At 47.8% G+C, this 16480-nt stretch overlaps 1 protein-coding gene across 4 annotated transcripts in view; it reads left to right on the forward strand.

Moving 5' to 3' along the window:
• Positions 1–6318, forward strand: part of Zfyve1 (zinc finger FYVE-type containing 1) — a 58737-nt gene extending 52419 nt beyond the window's left edge. For all 4 annotated transcript variants that reach the window (XM_013115402.3, XM_005072702.4, XM_040742787.1 and 1 more), the window contains 3 exons: positions 903–1083; positions 1654–1767; positions 4685–6318. In XM_013115402.3, the coding sequence (XP_012970856.1) occupies positions 903–1083; positions 1654–1767; positions 4685–4917 (528 nt within the window). In that variant the 3' untranslated portion in view covers positions 4918–6318. The remainder of the gene's footprint in view (positions 1–902; positions 1084–1653; positions 1768–4684) is intronic.
• The last annotated feature ends 10162 nt before the right edge of the window (positions 6319–16480 follow it).

Consider the following 16480-nt stretch of genomic DNA (forward strand, 5'->3'; position numbering starts at 1 on the left):
GGTTCTTGGCTTGATACACAGTGCTCTAGAGTAACAACCTGGAATCAGTTTCTGCCCAAACACCTATTACAGGAAGCACTCTGCCCCTTTCCTTTCTGCATTCAGGGAATTATTATTACAAGAAAGTGGGGTGTAGTTGGACTTTTTTTTTTTTTGGTCTTTGGGGGCCCGGCACCCAACCTCCAAGTAAATACACTGAGACTTATTCTTACTCAGAATGCCTGGCCTTAGCCAGCTTTTCAAACTTAAATTATCCCATTTCTCTTTAGTTTTTGCCTCTGGGCTTTTACCTTTCTTTATTCTATATATCTTTCTTTCCTTTTTTTTTTTTTTTTTTTTTTTTTTTTGGCTTTACAAGACAGGGTTTCTCTGTATTGTTTTGGAGGCTGTCCAGCCTGGCCTCGAACTCACAGAGATCCGCCTGCCTCTGCCTCCCGAGTGCTGGGATTAAAGGCGTGGGCCACCACCGCCCGGCTTCTTTCTTTCCTTCTAACTTTAGGGCTGGCTGGGTGGCTGGGTGGCTGGGTGGCTGGCCCCTGGCATCCTCTTCTCCTCCTTTCCTCGCTCCTCACTCCCTTCCCTAGATTTTTCCTATTTATTTTCTCTGCCTGCCAGCCCTGCCTATTTCTCTCTCCTGGCTGTTCAGCTCTTGTTAGACCATCAGGTATTTTAGGCAGGCAAAGTAACACAGCTTCACAGAGTTAAACAACACATCTTTGCATCATTAAATATCCCACAGCATAAACAAATACAACAGCTTAAACACATTCCACAACAGGGTGGGTCCTGACTGAACTGGGCCCACCTCCAGGAGTTAGTGGTTGTCCCGGAGCATGCCCACTCCCCAGCTGAGCAGGTGTGTAGGATCCTTGCATCTCTGCTTTGTTTTGGACTTGGGACAGAGCTGTAACCAGTGTGCCACATCCTTCAAAGACAACGACACCAAGCATCACTGCCGGGCCTGCGGTGAGGGCTTCTGTGACAGCTGTTCATCCAAGACACGGCCGGTGCCTGAGCGGGGCTGGGGGCCTGCACCCGTCCGGGTGTGTGACAACTGCTACGACGCCAGGAATGTTCAGTTAGGTAACGTGGGGTTCAGCAGCTGCGAGGGTGGAGGGGAGTCACCCTCCTTCGCACTTACTGAATTCAGGGCACTCGGTGCTCACTGCTCCAACCATTCCACTCCTGAGAGCAGCTGTTCCTCTGGCCGCTGCTAGGCATCCCGGAGCTCCTTAGTAGAGGCCCATGATGCTGGTCCTTGGGGTGGAGTTTTGGCAGACAGGATTGAACCTGGCCTGGCCTGAGCTCTGAGCTCAGTGGTGCTTCTGAGAGAAAAATGTCTGCATATAGTTGATAAATTCTGGCAAGCCAGAGATGAGCTCAGATTGAGTCCACTATCTGTAGAAAGTTCTAGGTCTTTCTCTCTGAACCAAACTGGTTGACTTTCAAAACAAGTCATAAATCAGTCCTAGAGAGTTGGAGGTAAAGAACAAGAGATACCCTAGCAGTTTCAGGGGCTGAGCTGATCGACCCCACAGGTCACTTTCCTTTTAGTGACTGTGAGAATCCAGAAGGTTCCACCATGCCCCCCTGAGCTCCCGTCTGAGAAGTGACTGTCGAGAGTCAGCAGCTATCCCTTGTTGTCATCCACAGATGTGACTGAGGCACAGGCAGATGATGAAGGGGGAACACTGATTGCCCGGAAGGTGGGCGAGGCCGTGCAGAACACCTTGGGAGCCGTGGTGACAGCTATTGATATACCACTAGGTGAGCCTGGGCAGTGCCTGTCTCGGGTGTAGTGCATGTAGGATGAGGGATCAGGGTACCCGGATGGTCATTAACGTGCTTGCTTACTGGATTGAGTTTGGCAGCAAGGAATGAAGGAAAGCTTTGCTTTTGTGCTGAGTTCGTTAGTGGCATCAGCATTATTCCTGGGGGCTGTCGTTCCCATCTCCTGCTCTACATAAAGGCGGGTCCATCTGCTTTGTCTTAGAGTGCTGTGCACCCAGCAGTCAGCATCTGCTTGTTCCCTATTGTCACTGCCTGGAGTCACCGTCTGGATACTGCAGGGTAACGTTTGGACTGATTTGAAAGGTCCAAGCTGCTGTTAGGAGGACAATTAGAAACCCTGCTCAGTAGAGCACCTCACTTCCTCTCTGTGTACTCTCTGGTAGGAAATGGTTTCTCAGGGTTTCAAGAGCTAATGTTTTAGGGCTAGAGAAGTGGCTCGGTGGTTAAGAGCACCTGCTGCCCTCACAGAGGGCAAAGTTCATGTCCAGCACCTGTTGGGCAGCTCACAGCTCCCATAGCTCCAGTTCCAGGGTTCCTCTGCTCTTAGGGCTCCATTTGTGTGCTCTTCCATGCGCACCCACACCCGCATGTGGCCCTCACACAGGAATGAATGGATAATCTTAAATTTTAAAGAAAAGGCCACTGCACGAAGCCAGGTGGTGCAGGCAGCACTCAGGAGGCAGAGGCAGCTGGGTCTCTGACTTTGAGGCTGGTCTGGTCTCCATACATAGCATGTTCTGGCCAACTAGGGATACATAGTGGGACCCTGTCTCAAAACAAGAAAGAAAAGAAAAAGGAGGAGGCAGAAGCAACTAATGCTTTAAAGTTTGAAGAGGTAGGAAGCATGCTTGTGTAATGTGTTCAAGGAAGGGAAACAGGTGTCTCAAGGAAGGAAAGTGTGTCAGAGAACTTGTTATATTAATTTACTCATTAACTGTGTGTGTGTGTGTGTGTGTGTGTGTGTGTGTGTGTGTGTGTGTGTGTGTGTGTGTGTGTGTGTGTGTGTGTGTCTTGCGTGCCCGTGTGGCGGTCAGAGGACAGCTTTGGGAATCAGTTATCCTCTTCTCCAGTGCAGGTAGCAGGCTCTTATCTCTTCCCTGCTGAGGCCTCTCATTGACCAAGCTGTTGCTAACTCAGCATTTAAGATTCCTGTTCACTGGGAGGGGTGGCGTAAGCCTTTAATCCCAGCACTCTGGAGGCAGAGTCAAGGCAGGTGGATCTCTGTGAGTTCAAGGCCAGCCTAGACTACAGAGCAGATCAGCCAGGGCTACACAGAGAAACCCTGTCTAAGAAAACAACAAAAAAGATTCCCGCTCTGCTCCCATTGTGAGGGTTACTTATACCAGAGTGGGAAGAAGAGAGGAGAAGCCAGTAGTGGATGGAGGACTTGGCAGGATAGGTGAGGCTTTGGATGTATTATGGTGTACTGTAAGGGAGAGACCAGAAGACCAGTGCTGCTAGAGACAAACAAACAAACAAACAAACAAACAAACACCATGGCTTAGATCAAATGCATGAGTAGTCCACAAAACATTCTGTGCTTTTGACTCAATGGTATAGGAATAGGTAGATTTGCCCTGGCTTGAAACTAAGAATACATCGGCCCTTGACCACCTGGGAGGGACATGGGCTGCCCTTGGGGGTCACCAAATGTCCCCTTGCTGAGCTCCTTTTAGGCTGAATTTAGCATGTGTTTTCTTTCTTTTTTCTATTTTTTTTCTTTTATATTTACTGCCAAGAGCAACAAATGCTTTTTTGTTTTGGATTTAGTTTTTTTGAGACGGTTTCTCTATGTAGCCCTGGCTGTCCTAGAACTCATTGTGTAGACCAATCTGGCCTTGAACTCAGGTCTGCCTCTGCCTCCCAAGTGCTGGGATTGAAGGTTTGCACCACCAGACTGGCTGTACAAGTGTTCTTAGGGTGTACAAGTGTTCTTAACCACTGAGCCAACTCTACAGTGCAGGCGGATTATTTGTTTTTTGTTTTTGTTTTTTCTTTCTTTTTCTTTTTTTTTTTGGAGACAGGGTTTCTCTGTATTGTTTGGAGGCTGTCCTGGAACTTGCTTTGTAGACCAGGCTGGCTTCAAACTCACTGAGATCTACCTGCCTCTGCCTCCCGAGCACTGGGATTAAAGGTGCTATTTCTGGTTGTTGATGATAGCTTTAGAATGAGTTTTTAAAGATGAGTAAGCCCCTTACTTAATCCCACAGCTACCGTGCTCAGTGGTGCTAGGATGCAACTGGATTTCTGACTCAGAGTCAGGACTTCCTTTGTGGTCTGAGGAGTGCAGCTTCACCTTAGTGTCACTCAGAGAGTGTAGTAGATACACATTGCCTCAGCCTCAACCACAGATCCTGTGGTCAGGGTGGAAGAGAGAGCAGACTCCACAGTTACCTCTGACTTCCACATAAAACAGGGCAAGGATGTGGCTCACTTGGTAGAGTGTTTGGGTAACGTTCCTGAAAGCCTAGATCTGATTCACTCCATAAACTGGGTGCATTGGCGTAAAACTGTATAACGCTAGCACTGGAGAAGTAGAGACAGGAGGACCAGAAGTACAGGATCATCCTTAGCAACAATGAGTCTCGGGCCACCCTGTGCTACACGTCTCATAAAATACACGAGTAACGGCTGCTCTTCCAAGGTCCTGAGTTCAATTCCCAGCAGCCATCTGTAATGAGATCTGGTCCCTCGTCTGGCCTGCAGGCACACATGCTGACAGAACACTGAATACATAATAAATAAATCTTTAAAAATTCATGAATAAAAATAAACTGAAAAACCATAGCATAGCAAGGTTCCGTGTGCAGTTGGGATGACAAGGCAAGAAGTGTCCCGGGGGACTGGGCAGGGTTCCAGTGTCCTAACTGTTCTCGTTCCTTCTCTGATACAGGCCTGGTGAAAGACGCTGCTAGGCCGGCCTACTGGGTGCCTGACCATGAGATTCTGCACTGCCACAACTGTCGCAAGGAGTTCAGCGTCAAGCTCTCCAAGCACCACTGCCGAGCTTGTGGGCAGGGCTTCTGTGATGAGTGCTCCCATGACCGGAGGGCTGTCCCCTCTCGAGGCTGGGACCATCCAGTCCGAGTCTGCTTCAACTGCAATAAAAAGCCCGGTGACCTTTAACCCCAGCTCCCTCTCTGACTCCTTCACAATTCCTTAGGTTCTCAGGGTTAGAAACAGAAGTCTCACTGAGGTAGGCCCTCCTGGTCACCTGTTGTGGTGTGTGTGCTCTCCTGTCACATCCCTGGGCCACTTTTCCCTCAGTGGAGGCGAGCCTGGCTGTAGACCTGAAGGCATGAACCACCTCAGGGCAAAGGACGGAGCAGCTCTCAGTAAAGGTTAATGGACCTGAGTCCATTGCATTTATTTCAGTTAAAAATAATGACTCTATCTACCTGTATCTCCATATATCCATGTAGAGGGGATTTGGAGTGAGAGGGCTGCTTCTCTCTGAAGGCTTCCCCAGCGTGTCTCCAGCACAGGGTTCAGGTGGCCTTGGGAGCCAGTCTTCCTCATGAAGCCAACCAGGTTCAGAGTCACCTTTGCTGCATCTCCCCGAGCTTGGCAGAGGCTTTCCTGCTCTTTCCCCTCCTGCTCCTGGGATGCCTGGATAGCTGTCTGGGTTCAAACCTCCTCTCACCTGAAGCAGTCTAGGGGGTTCCACCAGGCTTTCCCAGAGCAAGTCCTGGTCCTTGGGTCCAGCCTGTCGTAGGCAGAGATCATCTGGCTTTTGAAAGCCACTGGTGTATGTAGAGGGTCGGAGGGGTAGGGCCTTAGACATAAAAGTCAAGATGCAGGTGCTTGTGGCCCCTACAGTTGGGATGTCCAGGAGGAAGTAGGTCTCACCTAACAGGACCTGTGCTCCATGATGCTTCTGTCTCCACGAGGCTTTCTTAATGGGCCATACCCTGCTCCTGAGTCAGCCTGACACTTCCCCTTTGCCCTCGGAGTCCCAACCCGCTTCTGAGTGTCATACTAGAACTTTTATTACTCAAAGTGTCTTATTCTTTGTTTCCAGACATACAACCCCTCTGTCTATTAGAGGGGGAGAGGTGATCATGAGAAACCTTCCAGGGAAACAGCACAGAATGAACTGTTGGTTGTATGTTTTTTTTTAAAGAAAAAAAATATATAAATATATATGTATGAATATTTCAACAGATCATAAGGAAAAAATTCTCCTTGGTTCTTATAAAAGAAACCAAATGAACAAATGTTTCTCAACAAGAGCTTGGACATCATATCGATCATGACTGGAAAGCCTGTTGTGCTGAACTCCCGTTAGGGTGGAGTTTATCTTCAGTGGCCAAAAAAGAAGAATGAAAGCAACATCGTTATTGATTGGACTGATGGGTGGGTGGACCTTGGGGAGGTATGTGGGCAGTCATTTCTGGGGTGTGTATCTGCTTGACGTGAGCCCTGGAATGGATTGGTCCTTCTTAGACCTGTTCCTTTCTGCCTCCTGAGGCCCTACTCTAGAAATGTGTCATCTATTCACCACCATAAAGGAATCTTCCTGCTGAACATGGCTGTGTTGGCTCGTTTTTTGCTCTCCTGCATAGCTGGTGACTAGCAGAGCAGAAGTCAAGAGAGGCATGTCTAAGAAAGGTGATTTTTACTATAATACTTGAGCTTATTCAGACAAGAGCTGTTTTAGAACATAGGCACCACACACCCATTTATATTTACACATACATACTTAAGATGGAAAGTCTGCTTTTATGTCAGGCCGGTCTTGAACTCAAGAGCTCAAGTGATCCTTCAGCCTCAGCTTCCCAAGTAGCTGGGACTTCAAAAGCGTGTCACCACACTAAGCTTAGAATGGGTTTTAGCCAACCTCTTAACAGTTGACAGTTTCCCCAAGTTCCCCATCTCAGGTTTCATGTACTCCAGGCTCAAGCTTGAATCTCTGACCACCCCTGCCTCCACCTTCCAACTGCTCAGACAGATACAGGTCTTAGGTGGTGTTGGCTCTCACACCCATGCCTTCCTGAACACTACGTAAGCGCTCTACGTCCCTCATCCTCATTTTCCAGGTCAGTAGCTAGCATGCCCTAGATTAGTTTGCCAAGTGGGGCCCGATCTTTATGATTGTTGTGAATTAACCCTTCACTTAGAGAAGGCGAATTGTGGTCTTGGAATTCTTAGTAGTGACCAGTGGGCTCTGGAAGTTCTCACCTCATTGTCATTTTTCCTCAAACTCTGGGGGGGGGGGGTTGAGAGTTAGGGACAGCTGCCCCCAGGCCAAATGGTGGCAGCTGTTTGGTCCAGGCTTCCCTCTGTCCTTGTGTCATGGTGTAGTTTGAACATTACACTGATTTATGGAAACAGTGGGAAATGTGGTGCTGGCCCTCGATGGGCCTTGTATGTCCTAGGCATGTGCTTACCTGTAGCATAAATCCTAATTGATGTTAATAAAGATTCCGAGGGATACAGGGGAAAATGCTGAGAGATCAGAGAAGCAGAGCGGCCAGCCACTAGTTCTTACCTCTACCGTATCCTCAGATTGAATGGGGGATCCTGTCCCTAGGAATCCTCAGACTGAATGCTCTGAGCTCCTGTCTCCTCCCACCTTATATTCCTCTCTGGCTAGCCATATCACTCCGGTCTCCATCTCCCGAGTGCTGCTGGGATTAGGGGCGTGTACCACACTGTGTGGCCTCCATGACTAACTAGTGTGGCTAGCTCTACACTCGGATTTTCAGGCAGGCTTTATTTGTTAGATGCACAAACAAAAAGGTATCACCACAGATGCCCCTCCAAACATCTGTTTCTTACCTTGTCACCTGTCATGTCCCTCTGTGGCTACTGACACTCTGGCCTGCAGCTTTTCCTTCATTTTTTCCCCCTGCTTCTCTTCTACCTTTATTTGGGGAGGAGAGGTGAAAATTGACTCTGTGAGTTCGAGGCCAGCCTGGTCTACAAGTTCCAGGACAGCCTCCAAAGCCACAGAGAAACCCTGTCTGGAAAAACAAAACAGACAAATTGGCCTTGTAAGACCCTGTTGTTCTGCCCTTGCTGGGGTGCTTGAGTGTGAGTCCCACTAAGCATGTGGTGGGGTCATTCCCTGCCCCCACCTGCTTCAGGCTCTTACAGAGGAACCTCAGGGAAATCTGCAAAGCTCCTTTTCCTCGTGCTATTCAGTGCAGTGCAGGAGAGGTCATGCACTGGCTTCAGAACGGGGCTCTTTTCTTGGCCAAACAAACAATGGAATCCCAGCCTCAGCCAGGGAGGGGATAGCTAGCTGAAAGCCGGCAGAAAACAAGGCCTGAAGAAACTACCGTCAAACCTATCAGCTTGGTCAATTTTCTCCAGCCTGATGCCGCAAATGCAACCAGCACACCGATTAAGAAACAGCATGGCTGTACTCCAGGAACACCCTGTCCCTCCTCACAGATAGCTCTCTTGGCACAAGATGCACAGGTCACTACCTCACCAGGTCTTTCATACAGGCTTTAGGCAAGTGCACAAAGCTAGCTTGTAGGTGAAGACAGTTGGTCCACATGAGCACTGTGGTTAGAGGTCTCAGTCGTGGCCAAGTGACCTCCTCAGCAGTGGCCTGGTGGGACCCTTCTGTGTCTTGGTTTTCTCAGCTGGTAGGCTCATTGGGAGTTGGAAAACGCCTATTGCCCTGCCAGGCGCTGTGTGAGCTTTGGCTGTGTTCCCCTGTGAGGAGCCGCCCTCGCTATCGCTATTGCCGTTAGAAGATGGCGCTGACATCCACTGTCAGTTGGAGTTAACTGTCGCTGTCAGTTGGAGTTAACTGTCGCTGTCAGTTGGAGTTAACTGTCGCTGTCAGTTGGAGTTAACTGTCGCTGTCAGTTAGAGTTAACCGTTTAAACTGTGCCTCTCCCGTGACGTCATCTGGGGTGATGTGCAAACCACCAATCCCGGCTCTACACATCTCACTCGGAGCTCCTAGGCTTATATAAGGGGCTGGGTTTCTTAGCTTGGGGTCTCCCTCTAAGAAGCTGATCATCTATCTCTCAAGATGCATTAAAGCTTTACTGCAGAAGGATCCGAGTGTTCTGCGTCGTTCTTGCTGGCGAGACGGTAGCGCGGGACATCTGGTGCCGAAACCCGGGAACTCTTCAACATCGCCGGCGCCGCGGGAGACCCCTCGGAAAACGGGGCGGATTCAGAACTGCAGGGACGTAGGTTCAGAGAGGTATGCTTTATCCTGAACAACCCTTTTCTCGACTTTGGCCTTAGTTTGTCATCACCGTGGGACGGGTCAGTGGAGGCTTTGGTGCTAGTCCTGTTTGTCCTTCTCCTTCATCGTGGCTGGTGCTGACAGAACGGCGCTGTCCGTCTGGCGCTGTCCGTCTGGCGCTGTCCGTCTGGCGCTGTCCATCTGGCGCTGTCCATCTGGCGCTGTCAGTCTGGTGCTGTCAGTCTGGTGCTGTCAGTCTGGTGCTGTCAGTCTGGTAACGGAGTTGAGCGCGTTTTTTAGATAAGCTGTCAGCGCGATGGGGTCGTCACAGTCAGTGGTTACAGCCTTACAGACTGTGCTAAAACAAAGAGATCTTAAAATTGCACCACGAACACTTCAAAATTTTGTGAAGGAGGTAGATAGAGTGGCACCATGGTATGCTTGTTCCGGGTCCCTCACTGTGGCCTCATGGAACAAGCTAGGTAAAGAACTAGACAGGAAGCATGCAGAAGGAGATCTCTGCTTAGGTACCAAAGCCATTTGGAAGCTAGTTAAAAACTGCTTGGAGGATGAGGCCTGTCACCCTGCTATAATAGAAAGTCAGGGAACCTTAGAGGAAGTTCAGGATAGCATGTCAGAAACTGAACGGAGTGAGAGAATGGGAGCTCGCAAAAGAAAAGACATGTCTAAGAAAAAAGGCCCTCCCCAGGAAGTTAAGAAAGGGGGAGAGAAAGAAGGGAGTTATCATTCACCCCTTAACAAATCTAAGAAAAAGAAAAAGCCAGAATCTAGTCTATACCCTGCAGTAGAGCTAGAAGCCTTGGAGCTAGATAATTCTGATTCTGACACTCTGGATTCTAGCGAAGAAGGTGGTCTAGAGGAGGAGGTGGCACGGTATGAGGAAAAAGATATCACCCTGATAGACACCGGCCACTGAAAACAAAAATGAATGTGAGGCCACCGCCTATAAATCCGGCGGGCTCACGCCTCTCAGCGCCTCCGCCATATGAGCTTCGGCTGAATACTGGTACTGACTCCTTTTTACCTTTAGAGGAACGGAGAAAAATACAAATGGCTTTTCCAGTATTCGAGAATGTGGAAGGCGGAAGAGTACATACCCCCGTAGATTACAATCAAATTAAAGAATTGGCCGAATCCGTTCGTAATTATGGGGTCAATGCTAACTTTACCACATTACAGGTGGAAAGGCTTGCTAATTTTGCCATGACTCCCACTGACTGGCAAACGACAGTGAAAGCAGTGCTTCCCAACATGGGACAATACATGGAATGGAAGGCTCTCTGGTATGATGCAGCCCAGGCACAAGCTAGAGTTAATGCCACGGCTGAAGATGAGAATCAGAGGCAGTGGACATTTGAAATGCTGACAGGTCAGGGTCAACATGCCCTTAATCAAACCAACTACATCTGGGGCGTCTATGGTCAGGTGTCGGCCGCCGCTATTAAAGCATGGAAGGCCCTCACAAAAAGGGGAGAGTCCAGTGGACACCTTACAAAGATTGTCCAAGGACCCCAAGAGCCATTTTCAGACTTTGTGGCCAGAATGACAGAGGCCGCCAGTCGCATCTTTGGTGATTCAGAACAAGCTATGCCCCTGATTGAGCAACTTGTCTATGAACAAGCAACCCAGGAATGTCGAGCGGCTATCGCCCTCGCAAAAGCAAAGGTTTACAAGATTGGCTCAGAGTGTGCAGGGAGCTGGGGGACCCCTAACCAATGCAGGACTAGCTGCCGCCATTTTACAAACGCACAGGTATAGAGATTTATCTAATCGAAAAGCTTGTTTTAATTGTGGGAGAATGGGGCACCTTAAGAAAGATTGTCAAGCCCCTGAAAGAACAAGAGAATCGAAGCTTTGCTATCGTTGTGGTAAAGGTTATCATAGGGCTAGCGAATGCAGGTCAGTCCGGGATGTAAAAGGGAGGCTTCTGCCCCTATTGAAGAATCCAAGGTACCCCAATCAAAAAACGGGTCACGGGGCCCATGGTCCCAGGGCCCTCAGAAATATGGGAACCAATTTCAGAAAAGCAATCAAGAGGAAGTAGAGGTTTCCGAGGAACCTCCGGAATGGACTTGCGTGCCGCCTCCGACTTCTTACTCATGCCCCAAATGAATGTTCAACCGGTCCCAGTCCATTCCCCTGGACCTTTGCCCCCTGCCACCATTGGGCTTATTCTGGGCCGTGGCTCCTTAACTTTACAGGGACTCATTATATATCCTGGGATTGTTGACCCATATCATAAAGAGGAGATTCAAGTTCTCTGTTCTAGCCCTCGGGGTGTATTTTCTATAAAGCAGGGAGATAGAATTGCACAACTGGTGTTGCTGCCCTCCCTCGGGGATGGAGAAACCTACACTTTACAAAAAAGGGCTATGGGATCTTCTGGAAGTGATTCAGCCTATCTGGCTATACCCCTAAATGAGAGACCTACAATAAAATTGTTAATTAATGGAAAAGAATTTGAAGGGATAATGGATTCGGGAGCAGACAAAAGCATTATTTCACTCCATTGGTGGCCGAAGTCTTGGCCCACTGTTGTTTCATCTCATTCTCTACAAGGTCTTGGATACCAGTCCTCTCCTGCCATCAGTGCCTCAGCCTTAACCTGGCGGGATGCTGAAGGCAAACAGGGATGTTTTACCCCCTATGTGTTGCCACTCCCTGTAAATTTATGGGGACGAGATGTGTTACAAGCCATGGGCATGACCCTAACTAATGAATACTCCCCCAGGCATCAGCCATTATGGCAAAGATGGGGTATACAAATGGTAGAGGCTTGGGTAGGCAAGAACAAGGCAGAATAAAACCCATTACACAACACGGAAATCGGGGTAGAAAAGGACTGGGTTTTATTTAGGGGCCGTTGAGGCTTCACGACCCATACCATGGAAAACAGAGGAGCCGTTATGGGTCTCTCAATGGCCTCTATCCTCTGAAAAATTAGAGGCTGTCACAAGATTAGTGCAAGAACAGGAACGGCTGGGGCATCTAGAGCCTTCTACCTCCCCATGGAATACACCAATTTTTGTTATTAAGAAGAAATCTGGGAAGTGGAGATTACTCCACGACCTGCGGGCCATTAACAATCAGATGCATCTTTTTGGCCCTGTTCAAAGAGGCCTTCCTTTGCTTTCTGCACTTCCTCAAGATTGGAAGCTTATTATTATAGATATTAAGGATTGTTTCTTCTCTATTCCACTTTACCCACGGGATAGACCAAGGTTTGCCTTCACTATCCCTTCTCTTAATCATATGGAACCAGACAAGAGATTTCAGTGGAAGGTACTGCCGCAAGGCATGGCCAATAGCCCAACAATATGTCAGCTATATGTGCAGGAGGCTTTGGAGCCAATTAGGAAGCAATTTACATCTTTAATCGTTATCCATTATATGGACGATATTCTTATTTGTCACAAAGAGTTAGATGTTTTACAAAAGGCTTTTCCCATGCTGGTGGCTGAATTAAAACAGTGGGGATTAGAGATTGCCTCAGAAAAGGTTCAAATTGCAGATACAGGGCTCTTTTTGGGCTCAAAGATTACTCCCAAAAATATAGTTCCTCAGAAAATAGAAATTCGCAAAGACCACTTACAAACATTAAATGATTTTCAGAAACTTCTGGGAGATATAAATTGGTTGAGGCCCTTTTTAAAAATTCCATCTGCTGATCTAAAACCCCTCTTCGATCTCCTGGAGGGTGAGCCTCATATCTCCTCACCCAGAAAATTTACCCCTGCCGCCCACCGAGCCTTACAGATGGTGGAAGAGGCCTTACAGGAAGCACAATTACAACGAATTGAGGAGTCACTACCTTTTAATCTGTGTGTTTTTAAGACAGCTCAATTGCCAACTGCAGTCCTGTGGCAACATGGACCATTACTTTGGATTCATCCAAATGCTTCCCCTGCTAAGATTATTGACTGGTACCCTGATGCTGTTGCACAGCTCGCGCTTCGCGGAATAAAAGCAGCTGTTACACATTTTGGCAGGGATCCTGATTCCTTGATTGTGCCTTATACTGCTGCACAAGTTCAGACCTTGGCAGCCACATCTAGTGATTGGGCAGTTTTAGTTACTTCCTTTTCAGGACAAATTGATAATCATTTTCCAAAGCATCCAATTTTACAGTTTGCCCTAAACCAGGCTATAGTGTTTCCACAAGTGACAGCTAAAGACCCACTCCCAGATGGGACTGTGGTGTACACTGATGGATCAAAAACTGGTATGGGAGCTTATGTGGTCAAGGATAGGGTTATATCTAAACAATATAATGAAACTTCACCTCAAGTTGTAGAATGTCTGATAGTACTGGAGGTTCTTGAGGCTTTTCCAGGACCCCTCAATATTGTATCAGATTCCTCTTATGTGGTTAATGCAGTTAATCTCCTTGAGATAGCTGGAATAATAAGATCCTCCAGCAGAGTTGCTAACATCTTTCAGAAGATACAAGCTGCCTTGTTAAATAGGAGATTTCCTGTTTTCATTACCCATGTCCGAGCACATTCTGGACTCCCAGGTCCCATGTCCTTAGGGAATGACTTAGCGGACAAGGCTACAAAGCTGGTGGCCGCTGCCTTGTCTACCCATGCACAAGCAGCAAAAGAATTCCATAAGCGCTTTCATGTGACGGCTGAGACCTTGCGCCGTCGTTTTGCTCTATCCAGGAAAGAGGCTAGGGAAATTGTTACTCAATGCCAGAATTGCTGCGAATTCTTACCTACTCCCCACATGGGAATAAACCCACGTGGCATTAGACCATTGCAGATGTGGCAGATGGATGTTACTCATATTCCCTCTTTTGGAAGGCTTCAATATGTTCATGTTTCTGTTGACACCTGTTCTGGCGTAATGTTTGCCACACCCCTAACAGGGGAAAAGGCCTCATATGTGATTCAACATTGCCTTGAGGCCTGGAGTGCTTGGGGAAAACCCAGAATTTTAAAAACAGACAATGGACCAGCATATACCTCTCAAAAATTCCGACAGTTTTGTCGGCAAATGGATGTTACCCATCTAACTGGCCTACCTTATAACCCTCAAGGACAGGGCATTGTGGAACGTGCCCATCGTACACTCAAATCATATCTGATTAAACAAAAGGGGAGTATTGAGGATGTTCTACCCTCGGTACCAAGAGTTGCTGTATCCATGGCACTTTTTACCCTTAATTTCTTGAACTGTGATGCCCAAGGCCACACTGCGGCTGATCGCCACAGTTTAGAGCCTGATAGGCCAAAAGAAATGGTAAAATGGAAAGATGTCTTGACTGATCTCTGGAAAGGCCCGGATCCTATTCTTATAAGATCCAGGGGAGCTGTGTGTGTTTTTCCACAGGAGGAAGAAAACCCCCTGTGGATCCCTGAAAGACTCACTCGAAGAGCTCCTTCACAACTCCAGAATAAGAAGGATGGAGGCCAAGTGGGTGATGAAGACTCTCCTACTCGGGATGATGGTTCCTAGTATGATGGGAGAGTTACGGTGGGCCATCATGTCTACCTTCCCCTACCGATGCCAGTGATGCAGAATGCCCAGGTGTTCCCTAGATTTTTCACAAATAATAGAGAGTTGGGGCTTGCCTTTTTGCCTTTAGATCCTCAGATACAGAGTTTTCAGGATGAGAGAACCTTGTCATTAGTAGGAAGCTTGTGCTTTACTGTGATTTCTTCATTAAAGGATAATTTTATTCATATGGATCCAGAAAGATCTAATGCTAATCCTTTTGAATTAATGGAAGCTGTACTGATCTTTCTCCTATGATAGTGAGAAGGGACAGATTACTTTTGATTGGAAAGGGGCATTAGGCAACAGTCTGAGTGAGGGACAGAGCTCTGGATCATCTGATTGGTCCTCCTCCAATGTTAAGTATACCCCTTTTAAGAGAACTAATTATTCAGCTGCCCTTTATTTGGGTTGTGAGTAATGATACCTTAGGTAAGAATCAGAAAGAAATAAATTGTTCTGCTTAGAATTGTTTTTATGCATTATGCTGGGATGCTATTAAGCACCCTTTTGCTTTGGTAATGCGCATGCCTCGATTTATTCCAGCTCCTGTTGAGGCGCCAAGTAATTTGAGTTTGTTTAGGGAAAAGCGAGATTTTTGGGATCTCTGCTATTATTGTGGGCCTGATAGCCACCGCCGCGGTTACTGCTTCGGTTACCGCCTCGGCCCTTGCACTTTCTGCCACTGTGCAGACAACTCAAACCATTAATGAACTATAGGCCACTGTGACCATGGTCCTAGATAAACAGGCCACTGCCAATTCTCAGATACAAGGAGGCCTGATGTTGGTAAACCAACAGATTAATTTGGTTCAGGAACAATTGGATATATTGTGGCAGATGGCCAAATTGGGATGTGAACAAAGTTGCCTGGCCTTTGTGTCACTTAGTACAATATGAGAATTTTACAAGAGCAGCTAACCTGTCAAAAGCTCTGTCTCAACATTTATTACAGAATTGGACTTTTGAGTTTGAGCAGACACTCCGTGAGTTGAGAATGGCGATCCTGCAAGTGAATTCGACGCATCTGGATCTTTCTCTGATGGAAGACCTCTCCCCTGGATTTCATCTGCATTTTCTTATTTTAAGGAATGGGTGGGGGTAGGATCATTTAGCCTAGTTCTCTGCTGTGGAATAGTGTTGATGCTTTGGATGGTGTGTACGCTCAGAGCCCAAACAAAAGGAGAAAGTGGTGGTGGCACAAGCACTTGCTGCCTTAGAACACGGAGCATCCCCTGACATTTGGTTAACCATGTTAAAGCAATAGGTCGCTGGCCTCCCAGCTCTTGCACCCCACGAGGCTAGTCTCATTGCACGGGATAGAGTGGGTAGGCTTCAGCAGCCCAAGGAGTTGCAAGGCTAAGCACTGCACAGGAGAGGTCTGCGGTATAACGACTTTCTCCTGGGAGATAAGTCATCTTGCATGAAGGTTCTATGTCATGATCTCCTTCCCCCAGAAAAAAGACATCGGACTGGTCAGGACTTCCTCTGGGGATAAGACCCTGGAGAGGAGCTTTGTACATGTTCCGAATTTGCACATGGGGATTTGACCTCTATCTCCACTCCAAAGTTGTGGGTGTCCTATTGCTTCAAAAATAAATGAATAGGGGGAGATGTGAGGAGCCGCCCTCGCTATCGCTATTGCCGTTAGAAGATGGCGCTGACATCCACTGTCAGTTGGAGTTAACTGTCGCTGTCAGTTGGAGTTAACTGTCGCTGTCAGTTGGAGTTAACTGTCGCTGTCAGTTGGAGTTAACTGTCGCTGTCAGTTGGAGTTAACCGTTTAAACTGTGCCTCTCCCGTGACGTCATCTGGGGTGATGTGCAAACCACCAATCCCGGCTCTACACATCTCACTCGGAGCTCCTAGGCTTATATAAGGGGCTGGGTTTCTTAGCTTGGGGTCTCCCTCTAAGAAGCTGATCATCTATCTCTCAAGATGCATTAAAGCTTTACTGCAGAAGGATCCGAGTGTTCTGCGTCGTTCTTGCTGGCGAGACGGTAGCGCGGGACA

Source organism: Mesocricetus auratus, unplaced genomic scaffold (genome assembly GCF_017639785.1).
Source record: "Mesocricetus auratus isolate SY011 unplaced genomic scaffold, BCM_Maur_2.0 Super-Scaffold_15014, whole genome shotgun sequence".
Taxonomy (NCBI): Eukaryota; Metazoa; Chordata; class Mammalia; order Rodentia; family Cricetidae; genus Mesocricetus; species Mesocricetus auratus.